Here is a 17,281-nt window from a genome sequence, read left to right on the forward strand (position 1 = left end):
ATCCCAGACTTAAAGTTATTTTACTTTATTTTATTTTATCTCGAAGAATGAATATTAGAAGCGAATAATTTCAAATCTTTGACAAACTTATCGAAGCTTACATATACTTCTTAAAATTAAAGTTATCCTACTTTATTTTCTTAAATCGTATTTTATTTTATTCGCTTAATTCGTATTTTATTTTATCTCCTTTCAAAGGGTGAATATCAAAAGCGATTCGAAATTTCTGAGCGATTTTATAAGTTGGATTTCTTCACGTACGATTTGGACTATTCCAGAACGAGAAAATCGACTAACGTATAACAGGTATACCTGCTCAGTTGGAAGCATTTTCGAATAAAACGTACGTCGACATAATAGAAAACGCTTGTTACTATTAATGTGACTGGTATTCACGTGCATTTCGGTTTAAATATGTATATCGTCGGTGATGCCGGAAACGGTTAAGCGTTTATTTCCAATGCGCGACATATTTCCCTATGAATTCGCTTCTTTCGTTTTTTCTTATTCTTATTTTCATTTTCGCCTCCGTACATTTTTTTTTAATATGCGATATGCGATATGCAATTTTCTCCTCGCAATTGCAGCCAATTGTTTGCGATTTTGCATTCAGTGCTGTTTCTATGCGTGATTATTAAACTGATTTCTCTGCACGGTACGCTGTAAAGGTATTAGATTACACATATAGATAGCTGCGTTATTAGCCTTTTAATGGCAACCGAGTATCGTTTTAAGAAATGATTTTAGGTGTTGTCTTACGAAGGTTAAACTGCTCATAACGATTATTGTTTCCTTGCGATCTTTATACTGGCATAGATCTTTTTTACAATTTTTCAATCGAATTACAATTTAGGTAAATTAGGTACAGGGTGTCCGTGTTATTACGAATTTGGATTCTTTTGGCAACTGATTAGTTTTGAGAGAAATGAGAGAGAAAGAAATTTTATTCAAAAATCAAATTTCCGTTTCAAACCTGTGTATTTTAGTCGTATCTTCAAAAATCCAAATTTCCATAAACACACGCAGTGTGCTCGTCAATTACACCGAAACAAGTATAAATCTGGACCCGGTTTATTTTATATTTTACTTTGGAACAGCTAAAATCCACCGTGATTTAAACAGAGGTTAAAACAATTATCCATAAAGTTAAATACACGGCAATAAAGAAAAACTTATCTCTAAGCATTTTAATATATTTTTTTTAAATAACAAGGCATAGTTGCGGAGTAACAGGACTGTAATGCTAGATATTAAAGAAAAAAAGAAAAAAAAAGAGATCAAGTTATCATGATCATACGGTATTCTCGGTTAGCGTACGAGTACAATCAGGATTCTCTTTAATTATTCTGTATCTAATATAGCCAGGAGAACAGGGCGTAATTGCGAGAGCAGGTTTTTTTGTATTTTTAGCAGTTTTCTATATAGGTATCTATAAATGTTGGTTAGCCTTTCTCTCCTATGTGTGCGTTTTGTATCGCTGATCTATATTGGTCTCGGCCATATATAGAACTATTTTCGTTTACAGCAAATATAGAGCATGAAAACATTTCAGTGAAAATATTTTATGCTCAACGCGATTCCCTCATGGTTCCTGGTGGCCATTTACAGTGGCTGGCATTAATATTCCGACACCGTGCGTATTTTTGTTTCTTTCAATTTCTTATAAATGTATAATACAAATACAATTCCAGATATATTTAAGTAACATCAAATATACATTTCAATAATTTTAAATGTATTTAAGCAATTAGCCGTTTTTGACGAGTATAATCGTCATAAAGAAATAATTTGCAATATTTTGTGCTATGACGAGTATACTCGTCATGCGTAAAAGGTAGTTATAATTCGCTGTTCAAATTGCAATTTTAATGAAAACTAAAATATATTCGTAAATTTCGACGTTTTGAATATTCGGAGGCCAAGAGGAAATAAAACGAACAAATATAAAGATATAAATAATTATTATGGAAAAACTATATGTATAGTGTATATAGTGACACATTTCAGGTATACACTTTTCAAAGAGCTCGAAACAGCTAACTGGTTAAGTGATTATGAAAGCGAACGCTGAAGAGGACGTAAGAAGACTCCGCTGCTTCATACAGAGTGCAATGAAAATTAGAGCGTTTTGCCTAGAGTAAGACAGCATTCCTTCGTTCAGGACGATGTGACATTAACTATTATTAATAAGGATAGAAATAATACTCAAATGGATAGTACAAACGAACGTCGTATCAAAGAAATATTGTTACTTAGGTGCACACCTCACTAATTAACTTATATATCGTTACTTATATAATTTTCTTATTTATCTTTGTAACTCGTTTGCTACCTAAGCTTATAATAAGCGATAGCCTAACGTAACAGTGAGGATGATGATAAAAGTAATAAATATTACGAAGTATTAATAATAAAGTATTGCCACACTAAACTCAGAGATCAGCATATTTTATCATTGAGAATAAGGAAAGAGCGTTATATAAATATATAATCGTCGTAATGACTTACTACAAAATTGTAACAAGAATAACAAAATTACCAACGACCGATTTCTTATTCGATTTTGCATGGAGACAATGTCGGTTTTGTATTTGCAAGAACTTTGAGCAAGAAGTAAACGCGACCAATCGATCGAACGAGAATCCAGTAGTTTATAATTTTTCCTTATTTTTGTTGTAAGTTTGTAATAAAGCATTCGCGTTACCCTACATTTATACAACATTTTTTCCTTATTTTTAATCGTGGAATATGCCGACGCCGCGTTTAGCGGGATAAAAATGAAACAGCCTGTATAAATAGTTAGGAGAGAGGAAACCTACGATAAAATATTTTATATGTGAAACAGCTTCTTTTAAAGATTCTGCGCTGTAACGATTGTGAAACAGGTTGAAGTAGACGATTCCAAACTATCGGCCAATAATAATCTGTTACAGAAACTGGATGGAACATATTTTTGTACCAACTCATTTCTTACACCGACCAGCTCTCTATGTAATCGCCAAGTTTCCTCATTAAGCTCCCCGATATATACCGTGAAATGAGCAGAACGATTAAATAAAAAAAAGTTACTTCGTACAGGCATAAACTCGTCTGTGTTCCTAAAGTATTGATACGAGACAGGCTATGAGACGAACTAATAACAAACAAGAAGCGGTAATTCGTAATGAAAGATGTTATTATCTGAGCAAGAATACTGAAGAAAAAAAAAGTTTGATAATTGAAATTAGGAAGGGATGAATTTGTTGAAGCGTTTAAAGAATCCGTAATTCAAACTGGCGAGTGTCGTCGAGTTGCCGTGAGCCCTAGATTTAATAGTGCTTTCAGCGTTTTAGTTTTCGACAAAATGGAGAAGTCTAGATTTCGAGATTAAGTCTTATTTTCTCGAGTAACTTTCATCTCTGTAAACCTTTCATTTTGCACATAGAGTGTTGGAAAAATGCATTGAAATATATTAACGACTTAATTTGTACTAATCAATTAGCTGTCGCCATCTGTTTGAAAAGTGTGTACCTAAATTGTGTGGCAAAAGGTAAGCGATGACGAGTATAGTCGTGAAACACAGAGTATGTGCGGCCGTTATAATATGGAATTAAGTTGAAATGAAATGATTTTTATTTTTTAATTTTATTACTGCAGTTTACTGCAATTACTAAATTGCAATTTAAACAGCAAATCGTAACTACTCTTTATGTGGTAAATGGTAAAATAACTAGCAGAAGCGATAATCTTCTTGTGGAATCGTCTCGTTATACGAAAATTAAAAGAAAAGAAAAACAGATAAATTCGCGTTTACGTGTATTATTATCCGAGGATTTTTACGAAAAGAATCTTTCACAACAGAAATTCGTTCGTTTGACTATCGAACGCGCGCTGATATTTTCTACGCTTTTACGTTAAAACGAATTAGCAGCAGTGCTCCGTACAGTGGTTGATTTAATTCGTGCATCACTCTCGTTATAATTTCTATTAAACGCTCTTTTCTTTTTTTTTTTTCGGGATTAAATTGACGAAGTAGAAAAGCCTTGACTTTCTGAAACTTCTTTTAGTACAAGTTCGGTGACCAGATATTCGTTCAAAGACTCGTGAAACTCCTTTGCTCGGGCGGAGGTTCCACCGAGAGAGAAAAGTGCAGCTTTAATTGTAACGGTGATTCAAAAATCTCCGATCGAGTCATAGAATTCGCAGTAAATCCCGTTCTCTGAACTGAAACGAGCTTTGACGAATGACTGTTTAATTTTCGTTTAAATAGAAGACGAGCGAGGCACCAGCATGGTTAAACCAGAGATGATTTAAAAAAAGAAAAAAAAGAGGTTTTGAAACATTCGAACGCGAAATGTGTACCATGGTATACGCTATGTAAATATCGATTAATTCTACGCGTGAAATGTGCACGTTTGTGACAGATATTGCACTAGGCTTACAATCTGCATACGATAATCAAATAATAATAATGTTGATCTTAATTACCGAAATAAAAGTAAAGGAACACTAAGGTTACACTTAGAATTCATATTAAAATAGTTTTAGATTTATTTAATAAACGATTTCCAGGATATTCGTCGATATACATTTGCACGCGTCTCAGCATTCTCTTTGTCTCGCCATCTTCCATACCACACTGCCAAAGGAACAGTTATATTCATCTGTTTTTTGAGACGCAGCGCGCACGCATACTTCACACACCCATATTCGCATACGTATGTCACTACTACGTGGCCAATCTAACCTAGCACATAAAATTATACATATCGCGATAAATAATAATATCAATTAATTCCAGATTTGGATTTTGAAAATTAACACAATCTTCTAATGTTGAGATTGATTACTTTTATAAATGTTAGATACATAGTAATATTAGTCGACCATCAGGAGGCAAATTGTCTAAAATCATAGTAGAAATTGATTTGATCGAGCGTGGCGTTTTGGAATTTTATTAACAAAAAGTTCCATTGCTCGCGAATTTAGAACAACCGTCGATCAATTTGTTGTTACGAATGGCGATTTTCCAAGCAACAAATGTAATTGATCAAACATCCGTTCGCAACGTTTACGATATCTTCTGAAAGTTGAAAAACTGCGTCCGTTTCATACCGGAAAAGTAATTTCGAAATGTTGCAGTGATATTTCGTGCCTGGTGTTCCAGTTATTTTCTTTTTTTTTTCAATATGAGCTTCACGGGGACCTGATTGAATTAGAGAGTTTCCAGATTTCAGATACACTTGTTAGGTCCGATCGTTAAACCAATTTGTAGAGCTTTGACTTGGTTAGCGTTTCGCCAGTCGTTAGTACGATTTAGTCGAATGTATATTTGCACGTTCTATCGTATTATTAGTTATTCTAATTATCGTCTCGTTTTGTTTGCTATTAAATACTAATACGAGCGGCAAAAATTTGAGCTTTCTATGCAGGGTAACTTAGTTGCTCTATAATATGTACATTTGATATATTAATGTAACATGTTGTATGTACAGATAAATATTTAACAGAGCAGGTTGTGTAAGTTTACAAACTCTGAATATCAAGTTATGCAGAATCGAATGTAATTTAACATGAGTTGCGCCAAACATGTTAATAATACTGTTAATGTTAATAATAATGTTAACACTTTACTGACCGCTACCGGTTATATAGCATACACACATCTGACTGGCAGCTCAGGCGCAGATTCTCCCTAGCGCCGGCTGTGTTTCGGTTTAGACTCTCCAATACCATTCCTCTCGTTCATCGCGAACGGTAAGTTTTTCAAATTGGTATAAAACTGTGGGAACTTACACAGCAACGGAACTGACGCAACCGAGCAAGGTACCTTAGTACTAGATAACAAATTACTGCTCAAATGAGAAAGATTGTCGGCGACAAAAAGCCGATTAGTAGGCTATCAGTCGGTAAGCGTCGGCAACAAAAAACTAATTAATCGGCTATCGGTCAGTAAGCGTCGGCCACAAAAAACCGATTAATCGGCTATCGGTCGGTAAAGTATTAATAATACTTCTGAAGGAAATTATATGGATCGGTTAGTGAATTAATTTGTCGAGTATACAAAAATACGTAGTAATTGACATTTGTGGAAATAAAGTACAGAAGAAGAAGAAGGCAAATCGGTACAATTTCTCTGGGTAATATTAATTATTGTACTAGCACGGATAAAACTGACAGAAAGAAAAGACTAGAAAATCAAGAGGATAAGTGAAGTATCATAATATATGAATGAAGAAGTACTATGTCAAATATGTGACAGGAGAAAGCCAAAATTAGTCGATCACGTCTTAAAAGACTAGCCGAAATGTATAGTGAACTTAGACGAAAAATGTACATAAATAAAGACAGCTGGCAAATTATAAAAGCGAACATTGAAGAGCATGTAAAATGACTCTGCTATAACGTATAACGTGCAATGAAAATTACAGCAATATATTATTTAATTATTAATAACAAGGATAATAAGGCTCAAAGGAACAGTACAAATCAACGTTGTATAAAAGAAAGATTGTTACTTATACAAATACCTAATCGTGTACTTTCGTAATTTTTCTACTTAAATTACTTTTGGAAGACGATTTTATAGCTTTTAGAGTTTCCCAAGCTTTTCACAGAAATGGTATAACAATCTAACGATTGGCCCTTACATAGAGGCCTTTGCCAAATCAATTGTCTATTGTCTGTTGAAAAAGAGAGAGGGAGAGATGGAGAGAAAGGAGAAAAGAATGTTTTACAACAAAGAACAAGTATTCTTAAGAAGAAAAATTCTTTGATAGGGAAGAATCGAGGACTTTCGGAAATAAAATCACATGTGCTTGCTAGGGAAGCTTTTTTAATTGTGAAGGCAAATCCAATAGCGATGAAACGTAAATAATTAGGCAACGGAACGAAGAAGATTCCTCGTGTAAAATTTCGCAAGAATTTTTATTGGTTTAAAACGAATTCGTTCACAAAATGCAAGTAATGCTCGTTGATTCTGATACTGTTGGTCTTTTTACCTCGCGTCGAAAGAAGAAGCGAACTTTGAATCTCGTGGTCTGACCGAATAACGCTTATACTACTGGCTTACTCAACCATTCTCCTCTCACTTCGTTCTTATTTTACTTTTATTGCTGTCACTCGTGCTACTTTTCCAACTTTATAACGATTTGAAAAGCAATCTGGGAAATTGATGATACCAAGAAAATTCCGAAGATCGTCTTTCCGGAGAAGAAGCTTTGTTTTCGTTGCAATTTTCGTTCTTTATCTTTGTTAACGTTTTATTAAATAAAATATGTCACGCGAGAAATACCATGTCGGAATGTTTGTTTTCAAAATAATCGGGACAGGAATATCGGAAATAATTCATCGCGCGAAGATCGAGAATATTTATTTCACCTAAATACAAAATACTCTCTTATCTTCGTGAAAAATAGAATATTTTTATCTTCGTAAAAACTGACGTTTCATTCACTTTCGAAAAATACGAAACACGATATTTCCTTCGACCATAAATTTTTGTTTGTTCGAAGGGAGTTTGAAATATTTTATTTTATAAAAGTTGCGAATATTTATTTATTTTACTTAGAGATAAAATACTTCGATCTCTGCTATATTTTCAGTTTTTTATTCAAATCAGTTCACACGGAAGGAACACCTGAGCAGGAAAATTAAAGATTCGCGAGAGGAACATATGCGATAACACAGCTACGATACTATAACGATAACTGAGAATTTATGTACTATGTTCGGTGACAAAGATTTGGCCGCCCAAGGCTTCATTCTCAACAACGAATTACGCAGGAAATGGTTCGACTGTTACGATCCTATCACGTTTCACGGCTTTTATCACACATATCATATATCCGAGGTGTAAAATCTTCCCTCCTGTTATTTGTTTCACCTCTCTTTCTACTTTTTTTTACATCTTTAATCTTAATAATAAATAATACGATCACAGTAGAACGTTCGTTAGATGAATTAATCGGCGTATAAATGTGTTTACGTAAGAGAATTTTCACGTAACAGAACGATAGGGGTTAACATTCAATTTAATTTAATATTTAACACATTAGAAATTGATGGCGAAGTATAATATATGTATCAGGACCCGCGATTAGAATTTCAAGACTTTCAAGATCATCAAGATTATCAAGTCTTTCAGAACTTCAAATATTTCCAGGACTATTAACACTTTCAAAATTATCAAGGCTTCTAAGGCTATCAAGACTATCAAGGCTTTCAAGATTATCGAGATAATTAAGATTTTCAAGACTTTCAGAACTTGCAATATTCCCAAGACTTTTGGGACTTCCAAGATTATCTAGACTTTCAAGACTATCAAGACTTTCAGAATTATCAAGGTAATTCAGATTTTCAAGACTTCCAAGACTATCAAGACTTTCACAACTTTCAATATTTCCAAGACTTTCGGGATTTCCAAGACTATCAAGACTATCAAGACTTCCAAGACTTTCAAAATTATCAAGGTAATTAAGATTTTCAAGACTTCCAAGACTATCAAGACTTTCAAGACTATCAAGACTTTCAGAATTATCAAGGTAATTCAGATTTTCAAGACTTCCAAGACTATCAAGACTTTCAGAACTTTCAATATTTCCAAGACTTTCAGAACTTCCAATATTTCCAAAACTTTCAGAACTTCCAAGACTTTCAGAATTATCAAGGTAATTCAGATTTTCAAGACTTCCAAGACTATCAAGACTTTCAGAACTTTCAATATTTCCAAGACTTTCAGAACTTCCAATATTTCCAAAACTTTCAGAACTTCCAAGACTTTCAGGATTATCAAGGTAATTAAGATTTTCAAGACTTCCAAGACTATCAAGACTTTCAGAACTTTCAATATTTCCAAGACTATCAGAACTTCCAATATTTCCAAAACTTTCAGAACTTCCAATATTCCCAGGACTTTCAAGACTACCAAGACTTCCAAGACTTTCACGATTATCAAAGTAATTAAGATTTTCGAGACTTCCAAGACTATCAAGGCTTTCAAAACTTCCAATATTTCAAAGACTTTCAAGACTACCAAGACTTCCAAGACTTTCAGGACTTTCAGGATTATCAAGGTAATTAAGATTTTCAGGACTTCCAAGACTATCAAGACTTTCAGGACTTTTAAGATTATCAAGATTATTAAGACTTTCAAGAGTTCTAAGCTTCGAATTGTTCCGAATATTTAGGGGTTGTATTAAGTTGTCCGAAAAGAGTCTTTCTTTTACAGACACGTCTTTCACAACGACGTATCTTTGTACAAACATGAAACCTAATCTGTCGAACGTTATGATCTTTATCCTGATAGAACAAAATGGATCACACGTAATTCGATAAAATAATATAAGACAGAAAATGTTGTGTATCCATTATTTTCTTATAAAATGAAAGGAACTTTTCGGACGACCTAATATATTGCGAACATCGAGCGTCCAAAGTTGCGAAAGGATTCAGGAAAGAGATCATCTCGATCCGATAATGCGTTATCGTGTGTACATAACCTGGTAATCGGGTCGCTGTTTCTAATATCGCTCGCAAAGAAGTCAATCCGGAAAGCATTACGCAAAGACCGCGAACACGCGTTAAAATTTATAAGCTAAAGTAGCTGGGGGCAATCAACGAGATTATACGAAACCTTAAATAAGAAAAAAATGTGGGCAATCTTTCAAGCTGTTTTCAAGCATGACCGTATTGGATCTATGAAGTATTAAATCATAGTTGAAGATTTCTTGTAGACGAGGCTGTAAGTGCAAAAATAAAAAAATATGTTTTTTTATCGTATAATGTCGTACGTGCCAATGGGAATATTCTTTATTTAAGTACTTAAGATTTAAGAACAATTTCTATTTGTAAATAATTAATAATAGCGTTGAAATAAAAATTATAACAAATTTATAGAAAACAATGTAAATATCATTAAGCGACAGACATGCTCAACAATTTTTGCTCGGAACATTATGAGATATACTTCTGTAATAAAGATAAAGAAAAAGACATTTTCAAAGAATATATGTAAAATCCCTAGAGTTCTTGTAGGATAGGGATTCTTTTTTTGTACGGGTAGCACGACAGGCTGTGTTTAATGGAGAGACCGATCTTCCTTTGTTGCACGGACGACCAGTGAAGAAGCACGTGTTTCCCAGACGGACGGACAGAGAGTTACATTAGAGAGACAGACAAGGTTATAGAATAATTGTTTAATAATTGTTGAAGATTTAAGATTTAAGACTGAAGAAGAAAGATCGGTAGCTCAGGACGTTGAAAATCGATTCTCGATTTTCAGGTAAACATTGCACCAAAGACTTATAATTTCCCGTTTAGATAATCATCGTTATTGATTGTTATAGACGCATATTAATTGTTGTTCACTTTTGTATTTTATCCAATCATTTCATAATAAAAACCTCGATTTTCAGATTTCAGAATCGATCCCTGAATTACCCCATTATTGAACCTTATATATATTTCTTGTTTTTATACAAGTTATTCAGGGTCAAATAGGATCGATACTTACAGCGAATTGCATTTATGACTAAGAGCTTTGGCTTTGGACTTTTGGTTGCATGCAAGCTCTTCTACAAGTACAATCCTTTTATCCATGAATTTCAACCATGCTAGAGCAGAAACTAGAGAATTTTCCGAGCCATTTGGATTATTATACGCTTAATTTGAGTCGTATAACAATTGAAGCAAATGAAATTTTGAAAGTGCTTTTAAGCCAGACAAACTCTTCCTCTCTCCTAAAAGAATTCGATATTTGCCACTTACGGTGTTGTCTATAAGAAATCTTCGATTATGGTCGCGACTACGTATAAATTGATATGGTATCTGAGCTGACTGTTCGAAAATCGAAAATAAATACCACGAAACGAGATGATATATCTTCGTTACTGCTGTCGTTCGTCACATCCTGATTATTCCACTTCTCGGTCGTCGTTCAAAACATTTTGCGAGATAACTTCGTCGGAAGAATTTGCTCGATTATTGTAATTCTTAGCGAATCGATAGCGCTCTGTTTCGCTGGACTCGTTACAATCGTTGCATCCTGTTATTGTATATGACATTGCGATAACTTTATCTGTGTCATTTCCGCCCAAGTTCAGTTCCTCAGTTTCTTCTAGCATTTCACACGGCAAGAAAGTTTACCTCGGCGTTTCGTTTTTCATCTACAACCAAGCATTTCCTACCATGTTACTGCACTCTCCTAAACTTGACTTTTTATGAATTCTAATTACATCTTGGTTCGTAATTAAGTCCGTGGTTAGTAGAAATCCTACGGAAGTATGTGAACATTCTGCACTTGTTTACAATGCTTACGCATAATAATCGTAACATTCAGCGAACAGAACGTTCATATAATGGAACGTGTTTTTAACACTGACTATACCTGACTCTGTTAATCTGGCTGATTTCAAAATTTAATTTAAAATTGTACATTCATCGTTATTTCTTTTGTCCGTTTAACCTTAATTGTGTAAATTGTCTGATTAATCGATTCCTCAATTTTTGTTAATATCAGAATTTACATAAAGTTGGATGAACAAAGGAGGTAACGATGAATGTACAATTTTTAATTAAATTTCAAAACTGGTCATTTGACCGGGCCTGGTATGATTAGTGCTAAAATAATGATTGAAAATTGACAGAATATATTATTTGGACGATCGCCAATCAAATATCGTATTTAAACAGAACATAGTTAGGCACGGCGAATAAAGTTGTAAAAAGTTTGTTTGAGGTTGTTAAAGAAGTTCTTTGAGCTCAGAGAAAATACTTAAAACTTTGCACAAAGGAATTCTCTTTAAAGAGCCCAGGGAAGAAATTCCTTTTTAATGTCCAGCAAAAGCTGCCTCTTTTCTCTAACTATACTTTCATCGCGTATACTTTGTCCGGTCGACTGCCGCGCTGCAACACAAAATTACAGTGTTGTTTCCTTCTACCGAAAACAACGCTGTGGAACTTTGAAAGCTAAGCGACCAAAAACTTTTCGTTCCTCGGGAAATTACGTTTCATAATTGATTACTATATAAACGGCACATCGATCGAAAAGTTATGATCTATTGTTTATAATAATTTTATAATTTTTGAGAGAAATCTAAAATATTAAATATGCGGCTGTTTCCAGAGGAACCAGTCAAGTCATATCGTAATGACATGATTTCAATCGAGGTTTAATTGATTTTTCTAGTATTTCTGGAATTTTTTTTTTTTTTTTAGTATTTCTTATTCTCTTCTCTTTTTGTTTCATGCGTGCGGCCGTGTGATGGATATTATACCGTGCATCGGCTGCTTGTCATATCTGACGTTTCCAGGTTACACGCAACGACAGTCAGACAGACAATTACTGAAAAATTATTGATCGATGGTTCTTCCTTAATCGCTGATTGATTGTTTATTTCGTTATTAATCCTCTGCATATTATATTCTCTAGCGTTTAACCTTCCGTCTGCATAGTAGTTCGTTTAAGTCCATGCGGTGCTTTTTTTACGTTTTTGTGTTTTAAAAAATCTCCCCAAAATTCTTGAATACTTTTCCAAGCATCCAGAACATCATCTAGTAACTTTATTATTACATGTCATATATACAGGATCCCGCTGAATAACATGTAAAAGCGTGCAGAACGTGACTCCTAGTAGAAAAATAAGAAAAAAATTATAGAACAAAACTTCTTCATTCTCCGGTCAGTTTACGCGAAAATCGAGCTTGAAAATTAAACGTGGCTAGTTACGGACTAAATATAATCGACAGTAGGTGGCTCTACGTGTGAAAATAAGTCAAAAATATAGAATACAATTTTCTCTCAAGACACGTTGTTTCCGAAAAAATAAATTCGAAAATTTATTATGCGTGTAGTACTAGATCGATTTTTAACTAAACACGTTCAAGCTTTATTTTCTTAAAGATAAAGTCTTAAACGGGAAGATTTTATTTTACATGTTTTACTTACTTCCGCTTCCACAACAACGCCATATTGATTGTTTACTTGTATCCAGTTTACGGTAATTAGCCATGTTCAAGTATACTTTTCGAACTCAATTTTTTCGAAAACTAAGCCTTCTATTGTCAATTAAAATTCTATTCCATGCTTACTTTTCCATAAGAAATCACGTCATGCACCCTTCTGCGTGTTATTCGGCCGGATCCTATATACATATATATGTATGTGTATGTGTATGTGTTTTTCTAAGAAAAGCAAAAGTTGAACAAAAATATGAGAGAAATAGAAAATTACTTCAAATTAGTGGTCGAAAACGATCCAATATTCAGATGGAGGATTAAGAGAAGGCAAGAAAAGGTTCCCACGTTTAAAGGTGTAAAGTAGAGAACCCCTGATACTTACATCTTGTTTTTGACCGTATATTTGCTAACGAATGTGTCAATCTGTGCGTGCGTAACTAGCGCTCTTGCGCTATGCCTGTAGCGGTAGCTTAATGACGTTGGGGCCAATTTAATTGCATAGAATAAAACAACACTTGTAGTCCGTGGTTGATGTTCTTTATTACGGAAGAATCATTTACAACGTTCGTCGGTTGCTGTGTATAAGAGCTTAGAAAAAGATTACGAAAGATCAGCACCCATCTGTTTGAAAGCTTCTCTAAGATTTTGAAATCTACACGAGGAAAACACAATAGAAGTTTTTATCCGTATAAAAAAGCCCTTGAAATCGATAAAAATGCAGATATTATAAATCCATAAAATGTTACCACTCTGTTATTTCTGATATTAATTTTGTTGCGTATCGATTAAACGAAAGATTCGTTTATTTGATAGCTAAATGATAAAATAATTCGATGGAGAATCACTTCCTTATTCAGGCAAACGAACGCATAATTATATTTCGAGATAACATCCGCTCAAACGAAGTAATATATTATTTTAATAAACATTTTCCAGGTCGGCCCATTCTTCCACCTGTACGTTCACATTCCTTTGTTCTACTCTCTGTCTCTATCTTCAAAACATTTCTCTCACTCAGTTCGGACTGCTGGATTTTATTGAGATAAAAGAGTACAAAGCCCCGATGACTTTCAACACACATTTTATCGCGCGTCCCTTCGCTATAACTGCACCCGCGTGTACACGTTACGTGTCTTCTCCTCGAGAAGGAAGGAACTCGCACGCTTTTAGGAGGAAAACAATAAAAACAAATCATTCGTGCCAACTCTCGCGAAAAGGAACTAACATTACGGTACAGTAAAGTTGTCGCTGTTACGAAGGTAAACACTCCACTAGGACGCCTCTAGAAAGCATCTAATCGTGAGAAATGGAAACTTCCAAAGATTATAGCTCTCAACTTTGAATTTAAATAACAAATTAGTAGTGTCTGGACGTTTATGGAAATTTATATTTTTTTATCACCATTCATATCCAAATTGCAAATTCATATTTTAATATCAATACCTAAATCAAGTTCAGAAAATAATCGAAACGATCGAATGAAAATCAAATGAAAAAAAGGAAAAGTTGTAACATAAGATTGATCGAGACAAAATATCGAATATTAACATGAGTGTTCAATTTGGCCAACTGGCTGGCAATCTCCTTTCGTCGCTTTTGCGGCTTTGTGATAAACTATACATATAATTGCTATTGAAACAGCACGAAGAAACTGCACGACTTCCGAGTTCTAATTAGAATTCAAAGTTCCGCTATCCATATAGATCTTAGAACTCGTATGTAGACTGATGACTATGATAAACCGGCTAATTGGTTGTTAACCCTAATAACAACGCGATATTACGTTTCCCTTAGAGGTTTTAAAGATGATAATTTGTCACGCTATTCGCATACACTTAACAAATTTCCAAGCTTAATTTTCTCGAAAATGGAGCTACAAATGGAAAAATCTTATTCTACGTTTCGATTTATTTATTTATTTTTTTTATATATATAAAAATAACCTTCATACCAATTATCATCTCTTATAAGCTTCGCTTTATGAACAATACAATTAAATTCATTTAACGTTGTTCCATTATTAGTGGACTAAAATATTAAAACTTAATCGATAGTAATTTGATCTTATTTCAGCCTCTGCTGCCTAGAAATGTGTTTGATTTACGATTTTCTATTTCACATTCCTTCGTACTTAAAACGGTAGTCGTAGAACTTAACGTACGATTCTTTACTTAAGTCCACGTATTAACTAATCAACTGCGTTCGACGTGTATACTCGTCGTGTAAAATAAAGAATTACCATTTACTATAAAAACTCAAAATTTTAGTAAAAGGTAATATAAATGTAGTATCGGGGCCAAAAGGCCTAAGGTATCGGCCGAACTGTAAACAAAGTACCGTTTAGCATCAATGTATCGTTGGGTCCTTTAAGTGGACAGTTTTCGTGAAAAGGCTGCGTGACCTTGACCACGGGGGTTTCGGGATACCTGTTCCGAAGAACGGGAAAAGGTAGAGTGTGTAGAGGGTGCAGAGTGTGCAGAGCGTACAGAGCGTGTAGAGTGTGGAGAGTGTGGAGAGCGTGTGGAGTGTGCGGAGTGGGCAGAGCTTGAATTGGGAAGCAGAAAGCTGCATGCGAGAATAGAACGTAGAACAGCATTGTAATCATTTCGTTGCTCTTAATAATATATATTAAATCAAAACATCATTACTTGTCCTTTCTCTCTAAGACCCATTTAGATACTACATAAATGACATTTAGCGGTATGTTTCCTTTATACTTCTATTCAAAATGTTATGTATTTTATAAACAAAATTTTTATTACTGGATTATTCTCTTTGGTGTATCGGTTATGTTTCGTGTAATGTATCGCTTTGTATAAATCGAGTTCTCCATTTTCTCCAATGAATCGCCATTTGTGTACTTTATTGCGTATATCGGCTATTCTCCGATTTGTTTTGTCTACTTTATTTTATTATTTTTTGGCAATTTTTAAATTTTTACTAGCGATACCTTTTTTCAACAATAAATTGTTAATTTTTTATCAAATAAAAATGTGATAGTTCTTCCTTGTTTTGCGTTACTTTTTTCGTAAAATTTGTAATACGAGCGTTTGCCCTGCGTTCGACGTATATACTCGTCATTGCTTAATTAATAGCGCGTAAGGAATTTTTAAAATTAAATTTAGCTAAATTAAAAATTGTTTAACTGATTAAAGCTTAAACTTTCTAGCTAATGCTATTTCGTGATATTCTCTGTTCCTATCCTTCGAAAAGTTAGTTCAGCATTCTGAGCATTCTCTCATAATTGTTTTTTCTTTTATTTGCAGTAATCGTTCGTTGTATTCCGCGAAACACCGACTGAAGTACCACCTTCGACTGTGATATATCGTGACTGTGAAATACCCGGTTGAAGAATGCAACCTCAGGCGGGTTTCGATCGATGAAAAGTAGAATTCTCTGCCGGCTATTATGTTCACGAGGTTCAAGATGCCGGTGACTGGCGATGGGGCTTTCATTAACCGCGGTGCGCTCCCTGAGGAGGATTCGTCGGTGTAACAGGAAATGTGACATGCTGTCGTTAACCAACTATGAGCTCCAGAAAGCACGCATCAGCGAAAAGTAAGTAGAATTTATAATTGAAAATCTGTTTTATCGTTCGTTAAGTGCAGACGTAGAAACTTTATATCCTTCTCCCTTTTTTCCTTTTTTTAAATAAGTTTAAAAAGTTGATTAATTTTAAATAAGTTTTAAAAGTTAATTACATATTACGCGATACGATGATCATACATTTAAACATCAATATCTTCTCTTCTTCCTTTATTATTTTTTTTTTTAATAAATTTTACCTTGACATTACGCAATACGATGTTCATACATACAAATGTACATAGATATGGGCATAAGAAAAAAGAACTAGCATGTAAAGTAGAAAATGCAAGAAGAAAATTGAAGATTCTTTTTTCTTTTAAATTGAAATTTCACAAGAGTGATTCTGAAAATGAATAATGTATAATATCATGCAACGACCATGCCACATTTTGATCTACCATAACATACAGATGAAAGATAAAAGCGCACAGTTCCCCTTATTAACCAGTTAGCTGTTTCTGACGGGTATACCCGTCATGATGAAATGACAGTATCTTATGTTATGACGAGTATACTCGTCATACGCACAGTTCCCCTTATTAACCAGTTAGCTGTTTCTGACGGGTATACCCGTCATGATGAAATGACAGTATCTTATGTTATGACGAGTATACTCGTCATACGTAAAAAGCAGTTATAATTTGTTGTTCAAATTGGAATTTTAGTGAAAACTAAAATATGTTCGTAAATTTTAAGATGTTTCGAATATTTGGAGGGCAAAACGAGATGAAACGAATAAATAAAAAAATATAAATAA

The 17,281-nt window shown here is 34.0% G+C and overlaps 2 protein-coding genes and 1 long non-coding RNA gene across 13 annotated transcripts in view; 1 reads left to right on the forward strand and 2 right to left on the reverse strand.

The window, feature by feature from the left end:
- LOC126925573 (muscarinic acetylcholine receptor DM1) overlaps window positions 1-17,281 on the forward strand; it is a 43,435-nt gene that overhangs the window by 3,014 nt on the left and 23,140 nt on the right. For 8 of the 9 annotated variants that reach the window (XM_050741268.1, XM_050741262.1, XM_050741261.1 and 5 more), the window contains one exon: window positions 16,203-16,494. The gene's annotated coding sequence lies outside the window, so the exon portion shown is untranslated. Of the gene's footprint in view, window positions 1-9,030; window positions 9,054-16,202; window positions 16,495-17,281 lie in introns of those variants that run through there. The other variant, XM_050741265.1, reaches the window with a different exon arrangement.
- On the reverse strand, window positions 8,130-11,102 carry LOC126925936 (uncharacterized protein PF3D7_1120600-like). The gene is made up of 3 exons (XM_050741947.1): window positions 11,012-11,102; window positions 10,493-10,640; window positions 8,130-8,982 (listed from the first exon to the last, which is right to left on the reverse strand). The coding sequence occupies exons 1-3, from the start codon at window positions 11,100-11,102 to the stop codon at window positions 8,130-8,132; spliced, it is 1,092 nt and encodes a 363-aa protein (XP_050597904.1).
- Window positions 11,157-14,087, reverse strand: LOC126925581 (uncharacterized). Of its 3 annotated transcripts, XR_007714008.1 has the most exons (4): window positions 13,683-14,087; window positions 13,319-13,588; window positions 12,926-13,161; window positions 11,157-12,607 (listed from the first exon to the last, which is right to left on the reverse strand). It is a non-coding gene; the product is annotated as an uncharacterized LOC126925581 (long non-coding RNA). The 3 variants fall into 3 exon arrangements; XR_007714010.1 differs by having other exon boundaries at window positions 12,926-13,121; window positions 13,319-14,087; XR_007714009.1 differs by having other exon boundaries at window positions 13,319-14,087.

The sequence above is a fragment of the Bombus affinis genome, chromosome 16 (assembly GCF_024516045.1).
Source record: "Bombus affinis isolate iyBomAffi1 chromosome 16, iyBomAffi1.2, whole genome shotgun sequence".
In the NCBI taxonomy this organism is placed as follows: Eukaryota; Metazoa; Arthropoda; class Insecta; order Hymenoptera; family Apidae; genus Bombus; species Bombus affinis.

Excerpts from the sequence above, each read along its gene's own strand:
- LOC126925936 (XM_050741947.1), bottom strand. The coding sequence starts at position 11,102 with ATGCTAGAAGAAACTGAGGAACTGAACTTGGGCGGAAATGACACAGAT. Across the intron at positions 10,641-11,011 it reads AATAACAGGATGCAACGATT|CGTATAATAATCCAAATGGC; the intron begins GTAACGAGTCCA and ends ACTCAAATTAAG. Across the intron at positions 8,983-10,492 it reads AGTCATAAATGCAATTCGCT|TTTTGAAAGCCTTGATAGTC; the intron begins GTAAGTATCGAT and ends AAATATTGGAAG.